At 24.8% G+C, this 18,050-nt stretch overlaps 1 protein-coding gene across 3 annotated transcripts in view; it reads left to right on the top strand.

Annotated features, from left to right (window-relative positions):
* The first annotated feature begins 74 nt into the window (after positions 1-74).
* The window catches only part of LOC126893896 (bumetanide-sensitive sodium-(potassium)-chloride cotransporter), a 21,057-nt gene continuing 3,081 nt past the window's right edge, over positions 75-18,050 (top strand). Inside the window, exons 1-18 of one of the 3 annotated variants that reach the window (XM_050664440.1) lie at positions 76-390; positions 983-1,259; positions 1,348-1,501; positions 1,586-1,935; positions 3,789-3,903; positions 5,934-6,073; positions 7,412-7,570; positions 7,774-8,014; positions 8,122-8,243; positions 12,919-13,054; positions 13,119-13,330; positions 13,415-13,656; positions 14,351-14,526; positions 14,584-14,725; positions 14,787-14,896; positions 15,254-15,368; positions 17,100-17,245; positions 17,300-17,405. In XM_050664440.1, coding sequence (XP_050520397.1) covers positions 996-1,259; positions 1,348-1,501; positions 1,586-1,935; positions 3,789-3,903; positions 5,934-6,073; positions 7,412-7,570; positions 7,774-8,014; positions 8,122-8,243; positions 12,919-13,054; positions 13,119-13,330; positions 13,415-13,656; positions 14,351-14,526; positions 14,584-14,725; positions 14,787-14,896; positions 15,254-15,368; positions 17,100-17,245; positions 17,300-17,405 — 2,930 coding nt within the window. In that variant the 5' untranslated portion in view covers positions 76-390; positions 983-995. Of the gene's footprint in view, positions 391-982; positions 1,260-1,347; positions 1,502-1,585; positions 1,936-3,788; positions 3,904-5,933; positions 6,074-7,411; positions 7,571-7,773; positions 8,015-8,121; positions 8,244-12,918; positions 13,055-13,118; positions 13,331-13,414; positions 13,657-14,350; positions 14,527-14,583; positions 14,726-14,786; positions 14,898-15,253; positions 15,369-16,459; positions 16,494-17,099; positions 17,246-17,299; positions 17,406-18,050 lie in introns of those variants that run through there. The other 2 variants (XM_050664441.1, XM_050664442.1) reach the window with 2 other exon arrangements.

Raw genomic sequence — 18,050 nt, 5'->3', positions numbered from 1 at the left:
TAAGGCGCGGAAATTTCTTCCATGCAAATAGTGATCAAATATTACAATTTATATAACCTAAACAATATTTAGTTTTATTGGTGATAAACGATAATGACGACAAGACGTGATGCATTCAAAATTACCTTTTTAAGGAGAAGTGCATTACCTGTCACTTCCATCAATTGATGTTTTTTTTTTTTGTTAAAATATTGAAATAATCAACGGTGTGTTGAGTGCACAAAAATATGCTATAATAATGTATATTACAGTTAATTTTCAAATTCATACTTGCATGTATGTTAAATGGTTTGTCGACATTTATCGGTTTTTAAATTTTAAATTTGGTTTTAACTGATTGTGTTAAAAATTAAGAAAATTCTGGAAAGGGTCATTTTACTATTTGATCAGGTAGTTTTATTGATTATTTTGAATTTTAAATTAAGAAGTATAACAACTGAATTTAAAATATGAAATAATTTACAAACTAATCTATTTTTAATTGCCTATGATGAATAAACATTTATGATTAAACTTCTACTAGAATGAATTGTTATCATTTTTTAACGTCATTTCTTACTTATTTAGTTTAAGTCTGAGGCAGCTAAAATTAAAATATTTAAATTTTTTATTTTATACAAATATTAATTAAATTAACATGTGCAATTTGTTTGTCAATCAGTAATTAAACTATACTGTTGTGAGTGAAAATAGTCATGGAATTTTAATTATAATAAATTAATAAGATGTTAGTTTAAAAATTTAATTTAATTTTGAATTGAGATAATTAATTCAACAGGTGTTCTTAGTGTATTTAAACTTCAAAAAAAATCAAGTCATAAATATCTCTTAATATTTTGTTTTATAATTCTAATTTTTACTATATAAATCAACTGCCCTATATTCAAAATATGTATAATTAGGTAAAGAACAATATTAATTTTGTTAATAGTTATACCAAAATAAAGGTAAAATTAATTTATCGTTAAATTTTTTGCGCTAGATAAAAATAAAAAATGAATAGTTCTCAAGGAGATATTGAACTAAAAAGTGTTGTTACTGAGTCAAAGCGTACTAGGTTTCAAGTGAACTTGGTTGATAATGAATCTCATAGAGCTCGTTTGGACAGTGCTTCATCTGATGATAATAAATATAGAAGTTTTCGTCAATTAACACGCGAAGCATTACCTCGTTTAGATAATTACAGAAATATTATGTCTGTACATGTAGCATGCAGGCCTACCCTTGATGAACTTCATAACAATGATATGGATGAAAAAGTATTCTAATATAAAAATAAACAAATACATTTATATTATTAATTTGTATACTATGTCTTATAAAAGTTCTTATTTTTTTTTAATTCAGGATCTCAACACACAAGGTAATGAACCAAGTAGACCTGTATTAAGAAAACATGAACAGGGTTGGATTAAAGGTGTTCTTATTCGTAATCTAGTACAAATATGGGGTCTTATGTTATTTCTTCGTTTAGCTTGGGTTGTGTGCACTACTGGTTTAGGTATGTTTTGATAAACTAGGTATCCTTATTGAAGTTGTAATAGTTTTTTTAAAGTTATATTTAGCTAACTAATTCAATTTATAGTTTCAGGAATTGTAATAATATTATTTGGTGGAGCAATTACTACTATCACTGCACTGTCAATGTCAGCAATCAGTACAAATGGGGTGTTAAAAGAAGGTGGTACATACTTTATGATATCTCGTTCTCTTGGACCTGAATTTGGTGCTTGTATTGGTGTGATATATTCTATATCACTAGCTGCCACATGTGCTATGCATTTAGTTGGATTTTGTGAAATGATACAGATATTATTGAATTCTCTTCAATGGACTATTTTTGATGGTTCTGTTCAAGATATGAGATTGTTAGGAATCGGATCAACAGCTATATTACTTGTAGCTACAATTGGTGGTATACGTTCCAGTGTTCAGGTTTAAATAAATTATAATGAATAATTTTACTTCAACTTTAATCTAATTATTTTCAACATTATAACACATTTTACCTAAGTTGTATTAGATGTACGATTTATAAAATATTCTTTAGATATGTATACTATACATATTTAAAAATCATGAATGATAATAAGGATCAGATTTGCATTCTTCTATTTCCTAAATTAAAATGCTACAGGGATGGTGGCCCTCTATTATATGTTAGAAAATTAAAAATAGTTCTTGGCTAAGCTAATGATGGATGGAATGGGTATCATGGATGGCTTGCATCCGAGTCCAGATACCACCAGTGAAAAAATCACTAGAAAAATCTCATTGGCATCTTAGGGATCAAACCGGGACCCTGTACGCCAAAACATATGTTCTATCCACTAGGATAGGCTCGACCTCATATATTTTAAAATTATAAATACTCAATAAATTTTACAATTTTCACTGTATTTATATAAATATTTTATAATTATAAATACAAATTATATATCATGTTTTTTTAGCTTCGATGCGAAGCTGAGAAGGTATTGGTTTTACTATGATGTGTTTTTTTTTTTTTTTTTGTCTGTTACCACTTTTTCTCAGCTCTCACCGAACGGATTTCTTTCAACGATACGTCAAAAGATCACAAATCGTATCTAGTCGAAGACATTACCCTTAAAAATTGAAAAAAATTCCCTCGTTCCCCGTAAATGGGGGAAACCTCCAAAAAAATTACAAATTTAAAAATCGCTAATTTTCGAAATTTTTTCAATTTTTTTTACTAAAAACTGCCGTAACTTTTTCAAAAATGAACATATCAATATAATTTTTTTTTATATAGATGCTTGATGTCTTTACCTATCATTTGGTATATTTTTTTTGTAAATTTGACCTTTTATCTGCCCACAGGGGGGGATTTAAAATGACAACTTTTTCACAAAAAATTAACTTTTTCAACTTAACTTTTGAAAATGTTCCGGAAGGTCTGACACTTTTATATATATCTTAAATTAAAGCTTATGTAATATACTTTAATTTGAAAAAAAAAAATTTGACCTCTGGACTTGTCTTCGTGGTGAAAGTTGACATCAAAGTTAATAAAAAATTACGATTTTTGTAAAATAATTTTTTTTTATATTTTTAACTTAATAATGCTCTAACTTTTTCAAAAATGAACATATCAATATAATTTTTTTTTATATAGATGCTTGATGTCTTTACTTATCATTTGGTATATTTTTTTTGTAAATCTGACACTTAACCTGCCCACAGGGGGGGATTTAAAATGACAACTTTTTCACAAAAAATTTACTTTTTCAACATAACTTTTGAAAATGTTCCGGAAGGTCTGACACTTTTATATATATCTTAAATTAAAGCTAATGTAATATACTTTAATTTGAAAAAAAAAAATTTGACCTCTGGACTTGTCTTCACGGCGAAAATGGCTACCGAATGCTATTTTCGTGTGAAAATTCTCGATTTTATTATTTATATTATATTTAACTTTATAATGCTATAACTTATTGAAAAGTTTATGGATCCACACAATTTTTTTATGAGAAATAATATTTTTTAATAAACCCTTTTTCATTCGACATACTTTATCTTAATCGAGATATTAATAAGGAACCAGCAGATCAAGTAGCTTTTGGAATAAAACACCAATTTTTTTAAAATTAAACACTATCTAAAGATTTGCATCGAAGCGTTTATTTTTGATAGTGATTTTAATCACTATCAGATATCATTATACTTGATCCAACTATGTCACGTCACCACTGTGCCGCAACCCCCCTGTGCTGGGTTTTTTTTATATACATATTTTTGAAAGATTGTTTAAAAACTGTTTATAGATTCATTCAGCAGTTTTGGTTGTCATAATTGCAGCTATTATAAATGTGATAGCTGGAGTAATTTTTGGTCCTAAAAGTAGTTATGAAAATGATCAAGGATTTATTGGATTTAGTCGTAAGTTGAAATATAACTATTAGAGTGGATAAAAAAGTTAATTATTGAAACTTTAATGAGAAGCCTTTTAACTTTATTATATACATTAAAATATATATTTTATGAAAATTTATGATTTTAAAAAAAAAATTCTACTAGCTGCTCAACGTGTTTAGTATTTTTACTTAAAATACCTCAAAAAACAAGAAATGTTATTTAATTTTTGGTCAAATATTATGATTAGTATATCATAATAGTTTTTAATAATTTTTACTGTAGAATACAAATTTTTTAGTTTCAGAATTTTAAGTCTAAAATTGATAGCGTGGATATCATAATTAGTGTCATTATATAGTTATTAATTCATTTATTGTTTTTATTATATAATGCAATTTGATTGTGATATTATAACAAGTTACAAGTATTAAAAGTATTAGGATGAATGGAGTAATTGAAAATACATTTTTGTTGGATACATGCACAAGTTTTTATTTTTCAAACTTCTATCTAATATTATGATAGGAACATATATAAGGATCAGATTTTTCAATCTAAAATGAAATCTGTTAAATATTCTAAAGAAAAAATGAATTTACAATTACCTCATTTGCTTTCAATTATTCCACTTTACTCTATTTTAGTATTAAAGTATTTTTATTATTAAGTTTTTATTTTTCAAACTTGCATTTAATATTATGATAGCAACATATAAAGATCAGAACTTATCAATTTGAAAGCGTAGATATTATAATTAACGTATTATACGATATTTTCAATTTTTAAGAATACAATTTTATGTTATGATAAAATAATACAACAGTATAAATGTAATTTAAAATTTTAAAAAAGCAAACTAATGTGAAGTCACAGGTTTATTTTATTTAAATAATTTTTAACCATAATTTTATTTTTTGTAAATCTTTATAAATTCTTTATTAGGTAAAGAAAAATAACTTACATTAAGTTTTAATAAAATTAATTTTTGTTGTGAATATAATTTTATAATATAGTTATTTTTAACTGATAATGTATTAATATTGATTGAAATTTATGCCATTTTTTTTTTTTTTTTTTTTTTTAAAATGCCTTTGTAACTCAATTTTTAATCTATGTATTAAATCACATTTGGTTTATAACATATGAATATTTAGAAAATTTACATTTAATTTAAAATAGGCATATAATATGGTAAACTCAAAGGCCACGTCTTATCATCTAACGATTACACCAAAAAAAACATTATTGGTCAACAGTTACCTTAAAAGGTTTTGTTTTAGCTAGTTTCTATATTTTCAAAGTGTGGTCGAATAACCAATATCTATTAGTCATAAATTGTACTTTAAGGAATTAATATAGGTGTAGACGAAAACTAATACCTCCATAAAACTTAAATGTAAAATTGTTTCAAAAGTAAAACATCTCGATACGCAATGAATAAAGCTAAAAAAAAAAAAAAATCAAAAATGAAGTACTATTGTTCAAAGTAGAAAATAATTTTTTTTAATAATAAAAATACTAAAATAGAGTAAAGTGAAATAATTGAAAGCAAATGAGGTAATTGTAAATTTATTTTTTCTTTAGAATATTTAACAGATTTCATTTTAGATTGAAAAATCTGATCCTTATATATGTTCCTATCATAATATTAAATACAAGTTTGAAAAATAAAAACTTGTGCATGTATCCAACAAAAATGTATTTTCAATTACTCCATTCATTCTAATACTTTTAATACAGCGTAGTTATGCGTCTTTTCCGACCTTCGTTCGAATTTTTCACCTTCTCCGTTTTCTTAAATTCGCGAATTTTGCCATTCTGTGGAACGGAAAACGACGCCGAATAGGGGAGCGCGCCTCCGATACGGCCGCTCGCGTTCCCGACTTTTTGTCGCTATCAAATAAATTTTTATGAAATTGTATCTTTATAGTACTTACAAAATTCAAGTAAGATAGTGCAAATTTATTTTTAAGTTTAAAAGAAGTTATTTGTCTCCTTTTTTTTATTGTTTATTTGTGAATTTATTGTATTAAAACAAATTTATAATTGTTTAGAGACTGCATTTAATCACAATTTATTTAAAAACTTTGAATCATTTGAAGATTGGAGTAAGAGTTTTTGGTGTGCGTTTGCAATATTTTTTCCAGCTGCTTCAGGATTTTTAGCTGGCACAAACAAATCAGGAGAATTAAAGGTATTAGTTTATAATTAATTATTCTTGTACAAAATAACTGTTTTTTAGCTTCGATGCGAAGCTGAGAAGGTATTAATTTTACTATGATGTGTTTTTTTTTTGTGTCTGTTACTACTTTTTCTCAGCTCTCACCGAACCGATTTCTTTCAACGATACGTCAAAAGATCACAAATCGTATCTAGTCGAAGACATTACCCTCAAAAATTGAAAAAATTTCCCTCGTTCTCCATAAATGGGGGAAACCTCCAAAAAAATTACAAATTTAAAAATCACTAAATTTCGAAAAATTTTCAATTTTTTTTACTTAAAACTGCCGTAACTTTTTAAAAAATAAACATCTATATAATTCTTTTATTTATGGATGTATGATGTCTTTACCTTTCATTTGGTATATTTTTTTTATAAATCTAACCCTTTACCTGCCTACGGAGGGATTCAAAAGTACAACTTTTTTACAAAAAATTTACTTTTTCATCTTAACTTTTGAAAGTGTTCCGGAAATACTGACACTTTTATATATATATCTTAAATTAAGGTAATGTAATATACTTTATTATGGAAAATAAAAATTTCGGACTTTATTTTGTCTTCACGGTGAAAACGGCTACCGAATGCTATTTTTGTGTTATAATTCTCGATTTTATATTTTACATTTTTTACTTTAAAATGCTATAACTTTTTAACAAATGTTTGGATCAATACAATTATTTCATGAAAAGTAGTATTTATATACTTCTTTCATTCGACATACTTTTTTTTTAAATCGGACCATTTCCCTTAATATAGGGGGGGCTAAAATCATAAAAATGCATAGAGAAAGTAGAACTTTTTCAACTTAATTTTTGAAAGTGTTCCGGAAATACTGATACTTTTATATATTTCTTAAATTACAGCTTATGTAATATACTTAAATTTTAAAAAAAAATGTTAAATTCATTTGATTTTTATCTCATTTAGATTCAATAACTTCAAGAAATATCAAGAATCCCATTACTGTAGTCTCCTTTTGTGAGAAGAAATTCATATTAATATTATTTTACTATGGGGGTTTTTTTTTTGTAGCTATCATTTATTTTCTCAGCTCTCACATGACCTACTTTTTTGACAAATTTTTTTTTTAAATTAAACACTATAGATTTGCATCGAAGTGTTTTTTATGATAGTGATTTTAATCAATGTCAGATATCATCTATACTGGACCCAACTATGCCAGAACCCCACTGTGCCCTCACCCCACTGTGCTGGGTTTTTTAACCATGCAAATTGCTATTTGGAATTTTTTTTAATTAAAGGTGTTTTATGTAATATTAAATATATTTATAAATTTTATTATTGCAGGATTCCTTGAGAGATATACCAAAAGGAACATTAACCTCAATTTTTATTTCTTCATTGGTGTACATAATTCTGGCATTTTTAGTTGGATTAACATTTGTAGGTCAAGAACCTTCAAAGTATAATGAAATAGCAAGCTGTGATGTACCAGACAAACTTTATGTAAATAATTTTTACAATTATATTTATCTTGATATGAAAAAAATGTTTATTAAATATTTGTAGAATATTATGAATGTATGATAACTTTCTTTAAAATTAAAAAAGAATAATATTAAAATTATATCTATAATATAAATCTATTAATATACATTTTATTTCACTGTAATTGCCTAAGTAATTAATATTATTTTTATTACATCTAGGCAGTAAATCGAACTTTTGGACTTATAGCTTTCTACAGTCCATTAATTTATGCTTGCATTTTGGCCTCAACATTGACGGCTTCAATTTCTTCCTTTCTAGCTGCTCCCAAAGTATTTCAAATGTTATGTAATGATAAGTTGTACAGTAAACTTTCATGGTTTGGGTTTAGTACTAAATCGGGTGAACCTATAAGAGCTGACGTTTTGGCAACAATAATTGTTGTGTTATTTATTATTCCAGGTAACCTTAAAATATTTTGAATTATTACTTAACATTTTGTGTGATCCTTGGCATATTAAATTATTTTAGGTGTTTTATTGATATTTTTACTGATATTGTTTCTGTAGGTGATCTAAATGCTATACTTCCTTCAATATCAAATATTATTCTCAGCGTTTATGCCCTTATTAATTTTAGTACCTTTCATGCGTCTTTAGTAAAACCAATTGGATGGAGACCTACTTTTAAAGTAAGGAATAAAAATTTTTAAGAAAGTTTGTCTTGTATATAACAAACAAAATTTATGATAAAACTTATAATTAATACACATTTGAATGTGTTATTAAAGCTTTCATTGATCGTTATATTATTTACAGAGTTTAAAAAATAAGTTCCGACTTAAAATGAAATTATAAAAACTAAATTATTAATGTTTTAATTTTGTTTATGATTACATAACATTATTTTTATAATATTTTTTAAAGAATCTGAAGTGTGTTAAACCTTAGTATTAAGAGATATTAATTTGTATGAAATGATTAAACAATTATTTTACAATATTATAGTGCAAAATTATTTACAATTTGTAGAATCTATATTATAATTAACTTAAACTATTATATAAAAATGAATAATACAACATTTAAGACTCTTAAAGTAAAATATATTTATAAAAAAATATTAACATTTTATAAATGTACCTATCTTGCATAAAAATACCTATGGAGGTATGAGATGATAGGACAAGAATTATTGGTCAATTTTAATGGTAGACCACAATAAAAATTTAGTAATGTATTTAGAGTAATTAAATTTGTTAAATTATTTTATGACAAGGGTGGGATGAAGGAACAGTTATTTTATAAACCAAAATTTCTACAATACTATTTTCTATTTAACAATAAAATAAGCTAATATTTCTTTACATCATAAGGCCATCGCCTAATTTAAGTGTTAAATACCCCCTTACATAATAGATTAAGTGAAATGTTTTTACTGTTTATGTGACTTTCACATACTGCAAATTATATATTAGTTATTGACAATCTAATGGATATTTATGTTAGCATTTAAATGAATAATAACAATCATATTTATTTAGCTTATGATAATTTTCTATTAATTTTTGAAATAATGTTGAATTAATTCAATTCCTAGTCCTAAATAAATACAACAGTTGAGAATTTAAAATATATATGTTAATACTAATTATAATTAATATTAAAAATAGTATATTGTTTTCAAAATGTTGATATTTATAGAGATAATATTTCAAATAAACTGTTCTTTTTATATAGGGGAGATTGGATCTAGGTGTAATATGAGGTAAGATGTAACATAGGTGTATTGTAGAAGTATATTAATACTAAGTAGGTTTTCCTGTCCTCTTTGTTACAAACATTAGCTTATAGATAGGTCGATTAACATAAATATATGCCATTAGATTCTTAAATAAAAAATATTATATATTCTTTTGTTATTAGGGTCTTATTAGTAAAGTGGCTATAATCAAATATTCAATTTTATCACTCGATGGTAAAAATATTGTTTTGTTTTTCAGCTTGTTATCAATGGTTTAATCAGTGATTGCTAATCTCAATTGAACTTAGATCTAAATGTTATCATGACTTTAATATATACATTTTAATAAATTAAAATAATATGATAATAATAATTAAATACTATATTACTTTTTGAGTTACAATAAATGTTAAATAAAATAAAGTATGGGTAAAATATAACATAAATTAATTGTACAAATTTGAAAATTTTGCACCAAAAAATATTTCAACATTTTCAAATGTTATTTTTTTATATTTATTTAATAATTTCTTTTTACTTTAACTGTACTTGCATATTTTAATATTTAAACTTAATAATTATGTACTATTATTTAAAAAAAATAATAATTGTGCGAAATAAATTATTTTTGGTAATTTTCAGTTTTTAATTATCAATTATTAATTATTATTTTAATTTTTCCTTTGTACTTTATAAGGGAGTTAACTTTATTTTTTTCAATAGAAACATAGTTTCTCTTAAAACTAGTTGAATATGTATTCAACTAGTTTATTAAATGAAAAATAATTTTACTAAGAATGCGGTGTTGGCATAAGGTGGTTGAAGGAACTTTTATATAAAATTTTATTAGAAGGGAAAATTCCAAATGAATGGAGGAATAGTATTGTGGTGCTGATATTTAAAGGTAACATACAGAAGTGTGGAAATTATAGAGGCATAAAGCTTATGAGTCATAGTATGAAAATTTGGGAAAAGGTAATAGATAAGAGAATAAGAAATGAGACATTGGTATCTAAAAACCAGTTTGGATTTATGCCTGGTAAGCCAACAATGGAGCCAGTATTTTGTGTGAGGCAACTAATAAAAAATTTTCGGAAAAGAAAGAGCTGTGTATGTTAATTATAGATTTGGAGCAAGCGTATGATAGATTACCGAGAGAGGTTTTAAAGTAGTCATTAATAAGAAAAGAAGTACCGAAAAGGTACATAAATATAATAGAAGATAAGTATGATGGCACTTGTACCAGGGTAAAAAGCGTAGGATGAGTAACAGAAAGTTTTTGGGTAAGAGTAGGAGTACACCAAGGTTCTACTTTAAGCCTTTACTTATTCTCTATAGTGATTGATGAAATTACTAGAGAAATACAAGGAGAGGTGCCGTGGTGCATGTTGTTTGCTGACGATATAGTGTTAATAGGAGAAAATAGGGAGGAAATTAATCAAAAGCTAGAGGTGTAGAGATCAGCTCTTGAAGAAAAGGGGTTAAGAATAAGTAGATGTAAGGCAGAATATATGAAGTACGAGTTTGACAAAGGAGAACATGAGGTACTTGAAATCAGGAGATCAGTAACAATAGACGATAACGTAATTGAAGAGGTGGAAAATTTTAAGTATTTAAGGTCAGTTGTGCAAAAGAGCGATGGTATTGATGAGGATGTAAGACACAGGATTAAGTGCGGGTGGTTGAAGTGGAGAGAAGTGTCTGGTGTGTTATGCAATAAGAGAATTCCAATGAGGCTAAAAGGTAATTTCTATAAGACTGTAGTGAGACCAGCTATGATGTATGGATCAGTGTTGGCCGATTGACAAGAAAATAGAGTAGAAAATGAATGTAGCAGAGATGAGAATGCTTAAATGGATGAGTAGAGTGACTAGAGAAGATGAGATAAGGAACAAAAATTGACTTAGATGGTTTGGTCATGTTACGAGGAGAGAAAAATTGGAAGCTATAAGAACAGTTATAGAAATTAATGTTGAAGGAAGAATACATAGAGGAAGACCAAAAAAGAGATAGAGGGGTGCTGTTGAATGTGATATGAGGACAGTTGATGTGAGAGATCGTGTCAAGTGGAAGTTTAGGATAAGGGTGGCCGACCCCAAGTAGTTAGAAATAAGGTGAGGAAGAAGAAGAAGAGTTTTGTCAATAACACTTTTTAGACCAATTCTTAGAAACATTTTTATAACTAGCTGAGGTATAACCAGTGCCTTACCTCCAGTATTATTTTAAAATGATAATAACTTCCAAAATAATAGATAAAAGTTATTCACTAGTAATATTTTTAATTAGAACATTTTTATTTTATAAGCTAGTTAAATAATATTTAACATATATATTATATATGTTGCTATTTAAAAAAATAAAGTTGAGACCTTTATAAGGTAATCAGAGATAAAAAAAAAAGGAATTAATAACTAATAATTGGACAAATATATGAAACTAAAAAAAAAAATTCAAAAATAATTTGATTAGAAATTGAGTGGCTAGTATTAAAAAAAAATCACCTTGTATATCATCAAGTATTTTTAAAAAATAGATTAATATACCGACTTTATTGTTCAGAATTAAACCAATACCTATGCATACCGGATTACTAATTTTTTTTTGTATTGTTATTATTTACCTATCTCAGTGACATGTAGGGCACAAATTATTCTACAAACGAACATTCATCTACAACCTAGTTATAATAATTTTGTTTTATAATGTGTAGAAATATAATTTTTCTATTTGCATATTTCAGTTAAAATTATTACAAATATTATATATTTGTAATAATTTTATATCACATATTTCTATATTACATAAAAGTTACATTTTTAGTAATATTAACAATATATTTTTTTTAATTTTATGTTAAGTTATAAAATTAAAAAAAAAAATAATGTTAGAACTTTTTTCAAGCAGTTTTTCATGTGTTTTTTTTTTATTAAATAGTTAAAAATCCTACATTTGGCATACTTATCAAAACCTCTTTTCTGCAATATTATAATTTAATTGGGTTTTGTTGTTTTTGTTAAATCAAACTAAGCATTAGTTTGCCAAATATGCAAGCAAACATGTTGAAGAGAAATAATTTGCTTCATGAGCAAAAAACAAATGATTGTCAAAAATATTAAAATAATAAGCGCAAAATAATTTTTGACCCGTGTATTGACCTTTAATGTGCCCATGCTAAAATGTATTTATTTATTTATTTAATAATTTATTTGATACGATTTATTAATTAAATTAAGAATAATTTTGAAGGATTTTAATATCTAAATATTATAATATTTTGTTTAAAAAAAAAAAAGGTAAAAAAACCAATGGTTTTTTCATAATTTGCATCTCTAGTTACTTTCTACATATTTGGGGTAAAATATAATACATAAAACCATTATATTAATTGTTTATTTTTTAATTAGTTAATTTTAAATAAAACCTTATAATTTATATTATGAAAGAAGACTGCATATATCTATTGTAATACAAAAATTGTGAGTCATAATTATTTTATGAGATATTGCTGCAAATATAAAAATTGTTGTGATTATACCTGGTCTCCCCTATTTTTTTATGATACAATATTTAAAGTTTTTGTATATTAGGTAAAAACTTGTTTTTAAAAAAAGTATTTTTTTTAGCTTTATAATATGTGGCTTAGCTTGGCTGGATCTATGTTATGTGTAGTTTTAATGTTTGTAATTTGTTGGTGGATAGCTTTAGTGACATTAGCTGCAATATTGGCACTATATTTAATTGTATCTCATCAGAAACCAGGTAAATAATTTATTTATTAAATAATGACCTTGATTTCTATAATAATTATTTTAAATATGTTTAGATGTTAATTGGGGAACTAGTACTCAAGCTCAAACTTATAGACAAGCATTAATTTCTGTCCATAGTTTAATAAGAGTAGAAGATCATGTGAAAAATTTTCGTCCTCAACTTCTTGTTCTAACTGGAATGCCATCAGCAAGACCTCCTTTGACTGATTTTGCTCACCTAATAACAAAAAATCTTTCGCTGCTTGTATGTGGTAATATGATAAAGGTATGTATGTTAATCATTTTTTTACTAAAAAAAATTTTTATTACTTAGTTTTACTATATTGATGTGTTCTATTTTTTATGATAGACTCCAACATCCCAAAAGTTATTGGAAATATATTCAAAACGTGCTACTAATTGGTTATGTTATCATAAAATAAAAGGATTTTATGTTCAAATAGATGGAACAAATTTCGATGATGGAGCTAAAAGTTTGATGCAAACAGTTGGTTTAGGCAAACTTAAACCAAATATTATAATGTTAGGATATAAGGCTAATTGGTTCAAATGCAGTACTAAAGATCTAAACATGTACTTCAATGTATTGCAGTATGTGAATTGTTTATGTTTATATAATTATAGAGACGTTGGCTAAATAATATTTATTTTTGATTTCTAATTTTAACTTTATTGTAAAGCTGAGATAATTATAATTTAACTATGAAGTATCTTCTTTTTTCGTCAATTTTTCTAAGCTCTTACTGGACTGATTTTTTTAATGTTATATCATAAGACCACATATCCATATCCAAATGAAGGCATTAACTTCAAATATTTAAAAATATTCCCTTGTTTCAGGTAAATAGGAAAAATTTCCCAAAAAATAAAATTTTTTGGAAATTTTTAAATTTTAACATTTTTTAAACTTTTTTTACTTATACTTGCCATAACTTTTTAATAAATGTATGAATGAAAATAAATTTTTTTTATATAAACAACTTTAATGTGTTCCTTTCATTAGATAATTTTTTTTGAAAATCTTACCTATTATCAGCTAACAGGGAGGATTCAAAATAGTAACTTTGAACAGCCCTTGAATTAAACAAAAAAAAGTAATTTTTAAATATATATTGTCCCACAATGTTCTGACAAATCCACGTTATACTATTCATATTTTTATTTTAAGTCAAAATGTACATAATCAATGTAAATAACACAAAAATAATATGGTTAATGTTTATAAAAGCCATGGCTAATAATATCTTTCAATTAATATATTTATACATATTATTTTTTATTATAGCAAAGCATTAGACATTCACATGGGAGTTTGCATATTACGTGTTAAATCTGGTTTGAATTATTCAAACTCTATTCTGATCGATGAAAATCAACTAGACATGATGGTAAATCGTAAAGCGTCTTTTATTTCTGAAGAACAATTTTTGCATAGTAGATCACAGTCTATGTCAACTGTTGGTTTGTAGCTTATATTGTATTAATTAGTTATTTTAAACTAATATATATCTATTTTAGCTGAAAAGAATGATTGTAATAGTGGTAGTGAAGAAGAAAGTGAATTACTTACAAAAGATTCTTATATGGTTTATACTAAGTCAAACAATGATTTTACAGATCATCAAAAAAAATCTAAAAACCAAAAAGTTAACATTGTAAAGTATGGCATTTTAATATTTATTTATTTGAAATGTAATTAATTTCTTAAATGTTATTTTAAGAGGTACAGATGGTTATGATTTGCCCAAAGATACTATCTATAATATAACAAGATTTCAACGTAAGCAGAAAAAAGGTACTATTGATGTTTGGTGGTTATATGATGATGGAGGTATGTTTTTGTAACATAAATTTTTAAATTATCTACATTGACTAGGAAGATTTTTATTTAAACCAAGTTCATATCATTCTTAAAATAATAAATAATGTGCTTTAAACATAATCTAGTAAATTTTTGAAAAAATTTAAACAAAATCATTATTAAATTAAAAATTATAAGAGTTATATTATAAACTAAGCAATAATTCATAAATTTAATAATTTTGATTAAATTTTGTTTGTTAGTTGTATAAAATTCTTGATTCATAACATAACATCTTTTATATATCTTTTTTTTTATGTCTACCCTTTATGCCAAGTTATATTAACTTATGAATACAGAATCTTATTTGACTTATAATGTTTTCAGGCCTTACATTATTATTACCATATATAATTAGTACTAGAGGTAATTGGTCTTCCTGTAAATTGAGAGTATTTACAATAGCTAACAAAAAAGATCAGTTGGAATTTGAACAAAGAAGGTAATTATCTTTGGTATTAGTACACATGTATCCAAAATTTCCTAAAATAATTTTACTCTATACAACAAAAATAAAAAATGTTCTGTACCAAACAATTTGATAGTAGATTCTGAATGAAATTTCGTCGTTGATTTAAATCTGGTTGTCATCATTATTTGTTAAGATATAAGGGTATACAACTCAATTAATGCTTAAAATACATTAGTTTTTTCTTGTTTATTGATATTAACTTGTATAAAATTGCTATATTAATTTAAGAGAGAAGAGGGAATGGTCTTCAACTATTAATAGTATCCTAGTCCTTGGTCCTAGTAGGAGTATTTAGAAATATCTTATTTTTTGCTTATTATAAATCGGGAGTAAAAGGGCCTTCATCACTCTCTTTTGAAAAAAATATTTCTACGCCACTGGTTAAAGTCTTTGAGTATTATACTAATAAATTCACTATATGAAACACTAGAATATGTATTTTTTTTATAAAAAAGATCTATCCAAGTTTTAAGATTGACACAAGAAACACTAATGCTTTTAAAAATATATAGGTAAATCATTTTAGAATAAATTTAATAACTTCCACAGATTAAAAACAGTGTACTAAATTAAAATTGTTAACCTATTTAGATCATTCAGACTAATTGATATTATTGTGAACTGTCAATTCATTATTACAAATATTAAAAACTGTATTCCAAAACACATTATGATTGATAAATGAAAGTATAAATAAAATAGAATAGTAAACTAATACTCAATAAATGTTGATAAACATTGAATCAAATTGTAAACTAACATAATTTTAAAACACATTTAGCAATTTTATACTAGTTATTTATGAATTAACGAAAAAAAAATTAGTGTACTTTAAGTATTAATTTGGTTATATACCCCTATAACATAACAAATAATGATGATACATGAAATCTAATACATGTGTAGATTTAAACTTGAGATATAAATTTCGAAATTTTTCAAATACCTCTTAAATATAGCCTATTAATGTTTTAAATAGGGTTTTTGAAAAAAATTTGTTTTGTAATGAGCAATTTGTAATTACCTAATTTTCTCTAATTATCATTTATCTCAAAAACTAGAATCAATCTGAAAATTTGAAGACTAGATTCAGATTCAGCACAAAATTCCATTCACAATCTATTATATTGTTTGATACAAAAAAGTGAAGTGTTATTTATTTTATTTATTATTAAACATTTAAATACCACATAAACCAGGGCTTCGAACCAAAATTTTTTGTTCGGTTTTTGATTTTATACAAAAAAAAAATATAACAATTTTAACTACGGCCGTAGTATGCATTATAGATATACATTAATACCTTCTGCACTAAATATCACTTCTATATAATATGAACGTTTTATCATAAACTATTCAATTATTCTCAAAATAAATACAATATCGAAAAAAAAATTTGGTTTTTATTAATTATGTATAGTTCTTGGTTTATTATCTATTAATTACTTTTTCGAACAATAACTGTATGTTTAACATTAATTTCATTATTATATCATTGAATTTTTATTTTCATGTAAAATCAAATAATAAAGGGTTTAAGATTTTAAGATTTTTTTTTAGATATCATTTTTAGTTTTGATAAAAATATAGGTTTTACGTGTGTTAATTGGTTTGGATGCGATTTGGTTCGAAGTCCTGACATAATTCATTTATATGTAATTAATATTTTTTATAAAAACAAACTTTCTGTTTATTTTAAAGTATTGCTAGTCTCTTGGCCAAATTTCGAATTGATTATTCAGATTTATTAGTGATAACAGATTTACTAAGAAAACCTCATGAAGAAACTTTAGCTTTTTATAATAGTCTAATAAAAAGTTATAAACCGAAAGGACATAACAATGAAAGTAAGATAATTTAATTGATTTTAGAAGTAAAATATTAAACTTTTTTTTTCTAAGGTATAACTGAATCTGAGTTAACAGCTATGAAAGAAAAGACTAATCGACATCTCCGGTTAAGAGAACTACTTTTAGAAAACTCTCAAGAATCTAATCTTATAGTGATGTAAAATCTTTTTTAATGAATATGTTTAATACGTAATAAGAATCGATCAGTTGTGACTAATATTATCTAAAATTAAAAATATATTTAAAATATTAACTTAAATCTAAAAAATATAAATAGTATAATAAAAATATACACATATAATATATGTTTAGCACTGATGGTGGGTAACATTGTTCTTGAAATATGTATATGCAAGTTTTAGTATTTTTTGTGGTTTTTTTAAGTTAAATATTTAAAATATTTTTTAGTTTTAAATTAATATTAAATGATTAATACATTTTTAAGCCTGGACGGCAAGGTAAATTTAATCAACTTCTCAGGAAAGCCTTCTAAAATAGTAAAAGTACAAACTTAGCACAGGAAAATTTATTTTGTTGATCTTATCTAAGCGTTTTCTTAAAAATTTATTATATAGATCAAAATACACAACACAACACAACAAAATTTAAAATTTTAATGTACAAAAAAAAAAAAATTCATATAAATAATAAATGTGAAAAAATTACTTTTCTTTAGAATTTAAAATGTATATAGGTTTTCAGTAAGTAAGCAAACGGATTTCTATTGTTTTAGCTTCGATGCGAAGCTGAGAAGGTATTGGTTTTACTAAGATGTGTTAATTTTTTTTTTTTTTTTTTTTTT

The sequence above is a fragment of the Daktulosphaira vitifoliae genome, unplaced genomic scaffold (genome assembly GCF_025091365.1).
Source record: "Daktulosphaira vitifoliae isolate Bord-2020 unplaced genomic scaffold, ASM2509136v1 Scaffold_1, whole genome shotgun sequence".
Lineage (NCBI taxonomy): Eukaryota > Metazoa > Arthropoda > Insecta > Hemiptera > Phylloxeridae > Daktulosphaira > Daktulosphaira vitifoliae.
The sequence above is the reverse complement of the archived record's forward strand: the minus strand, read 5'-3'. Positions and strand labels throughout refer to the sequence as shown.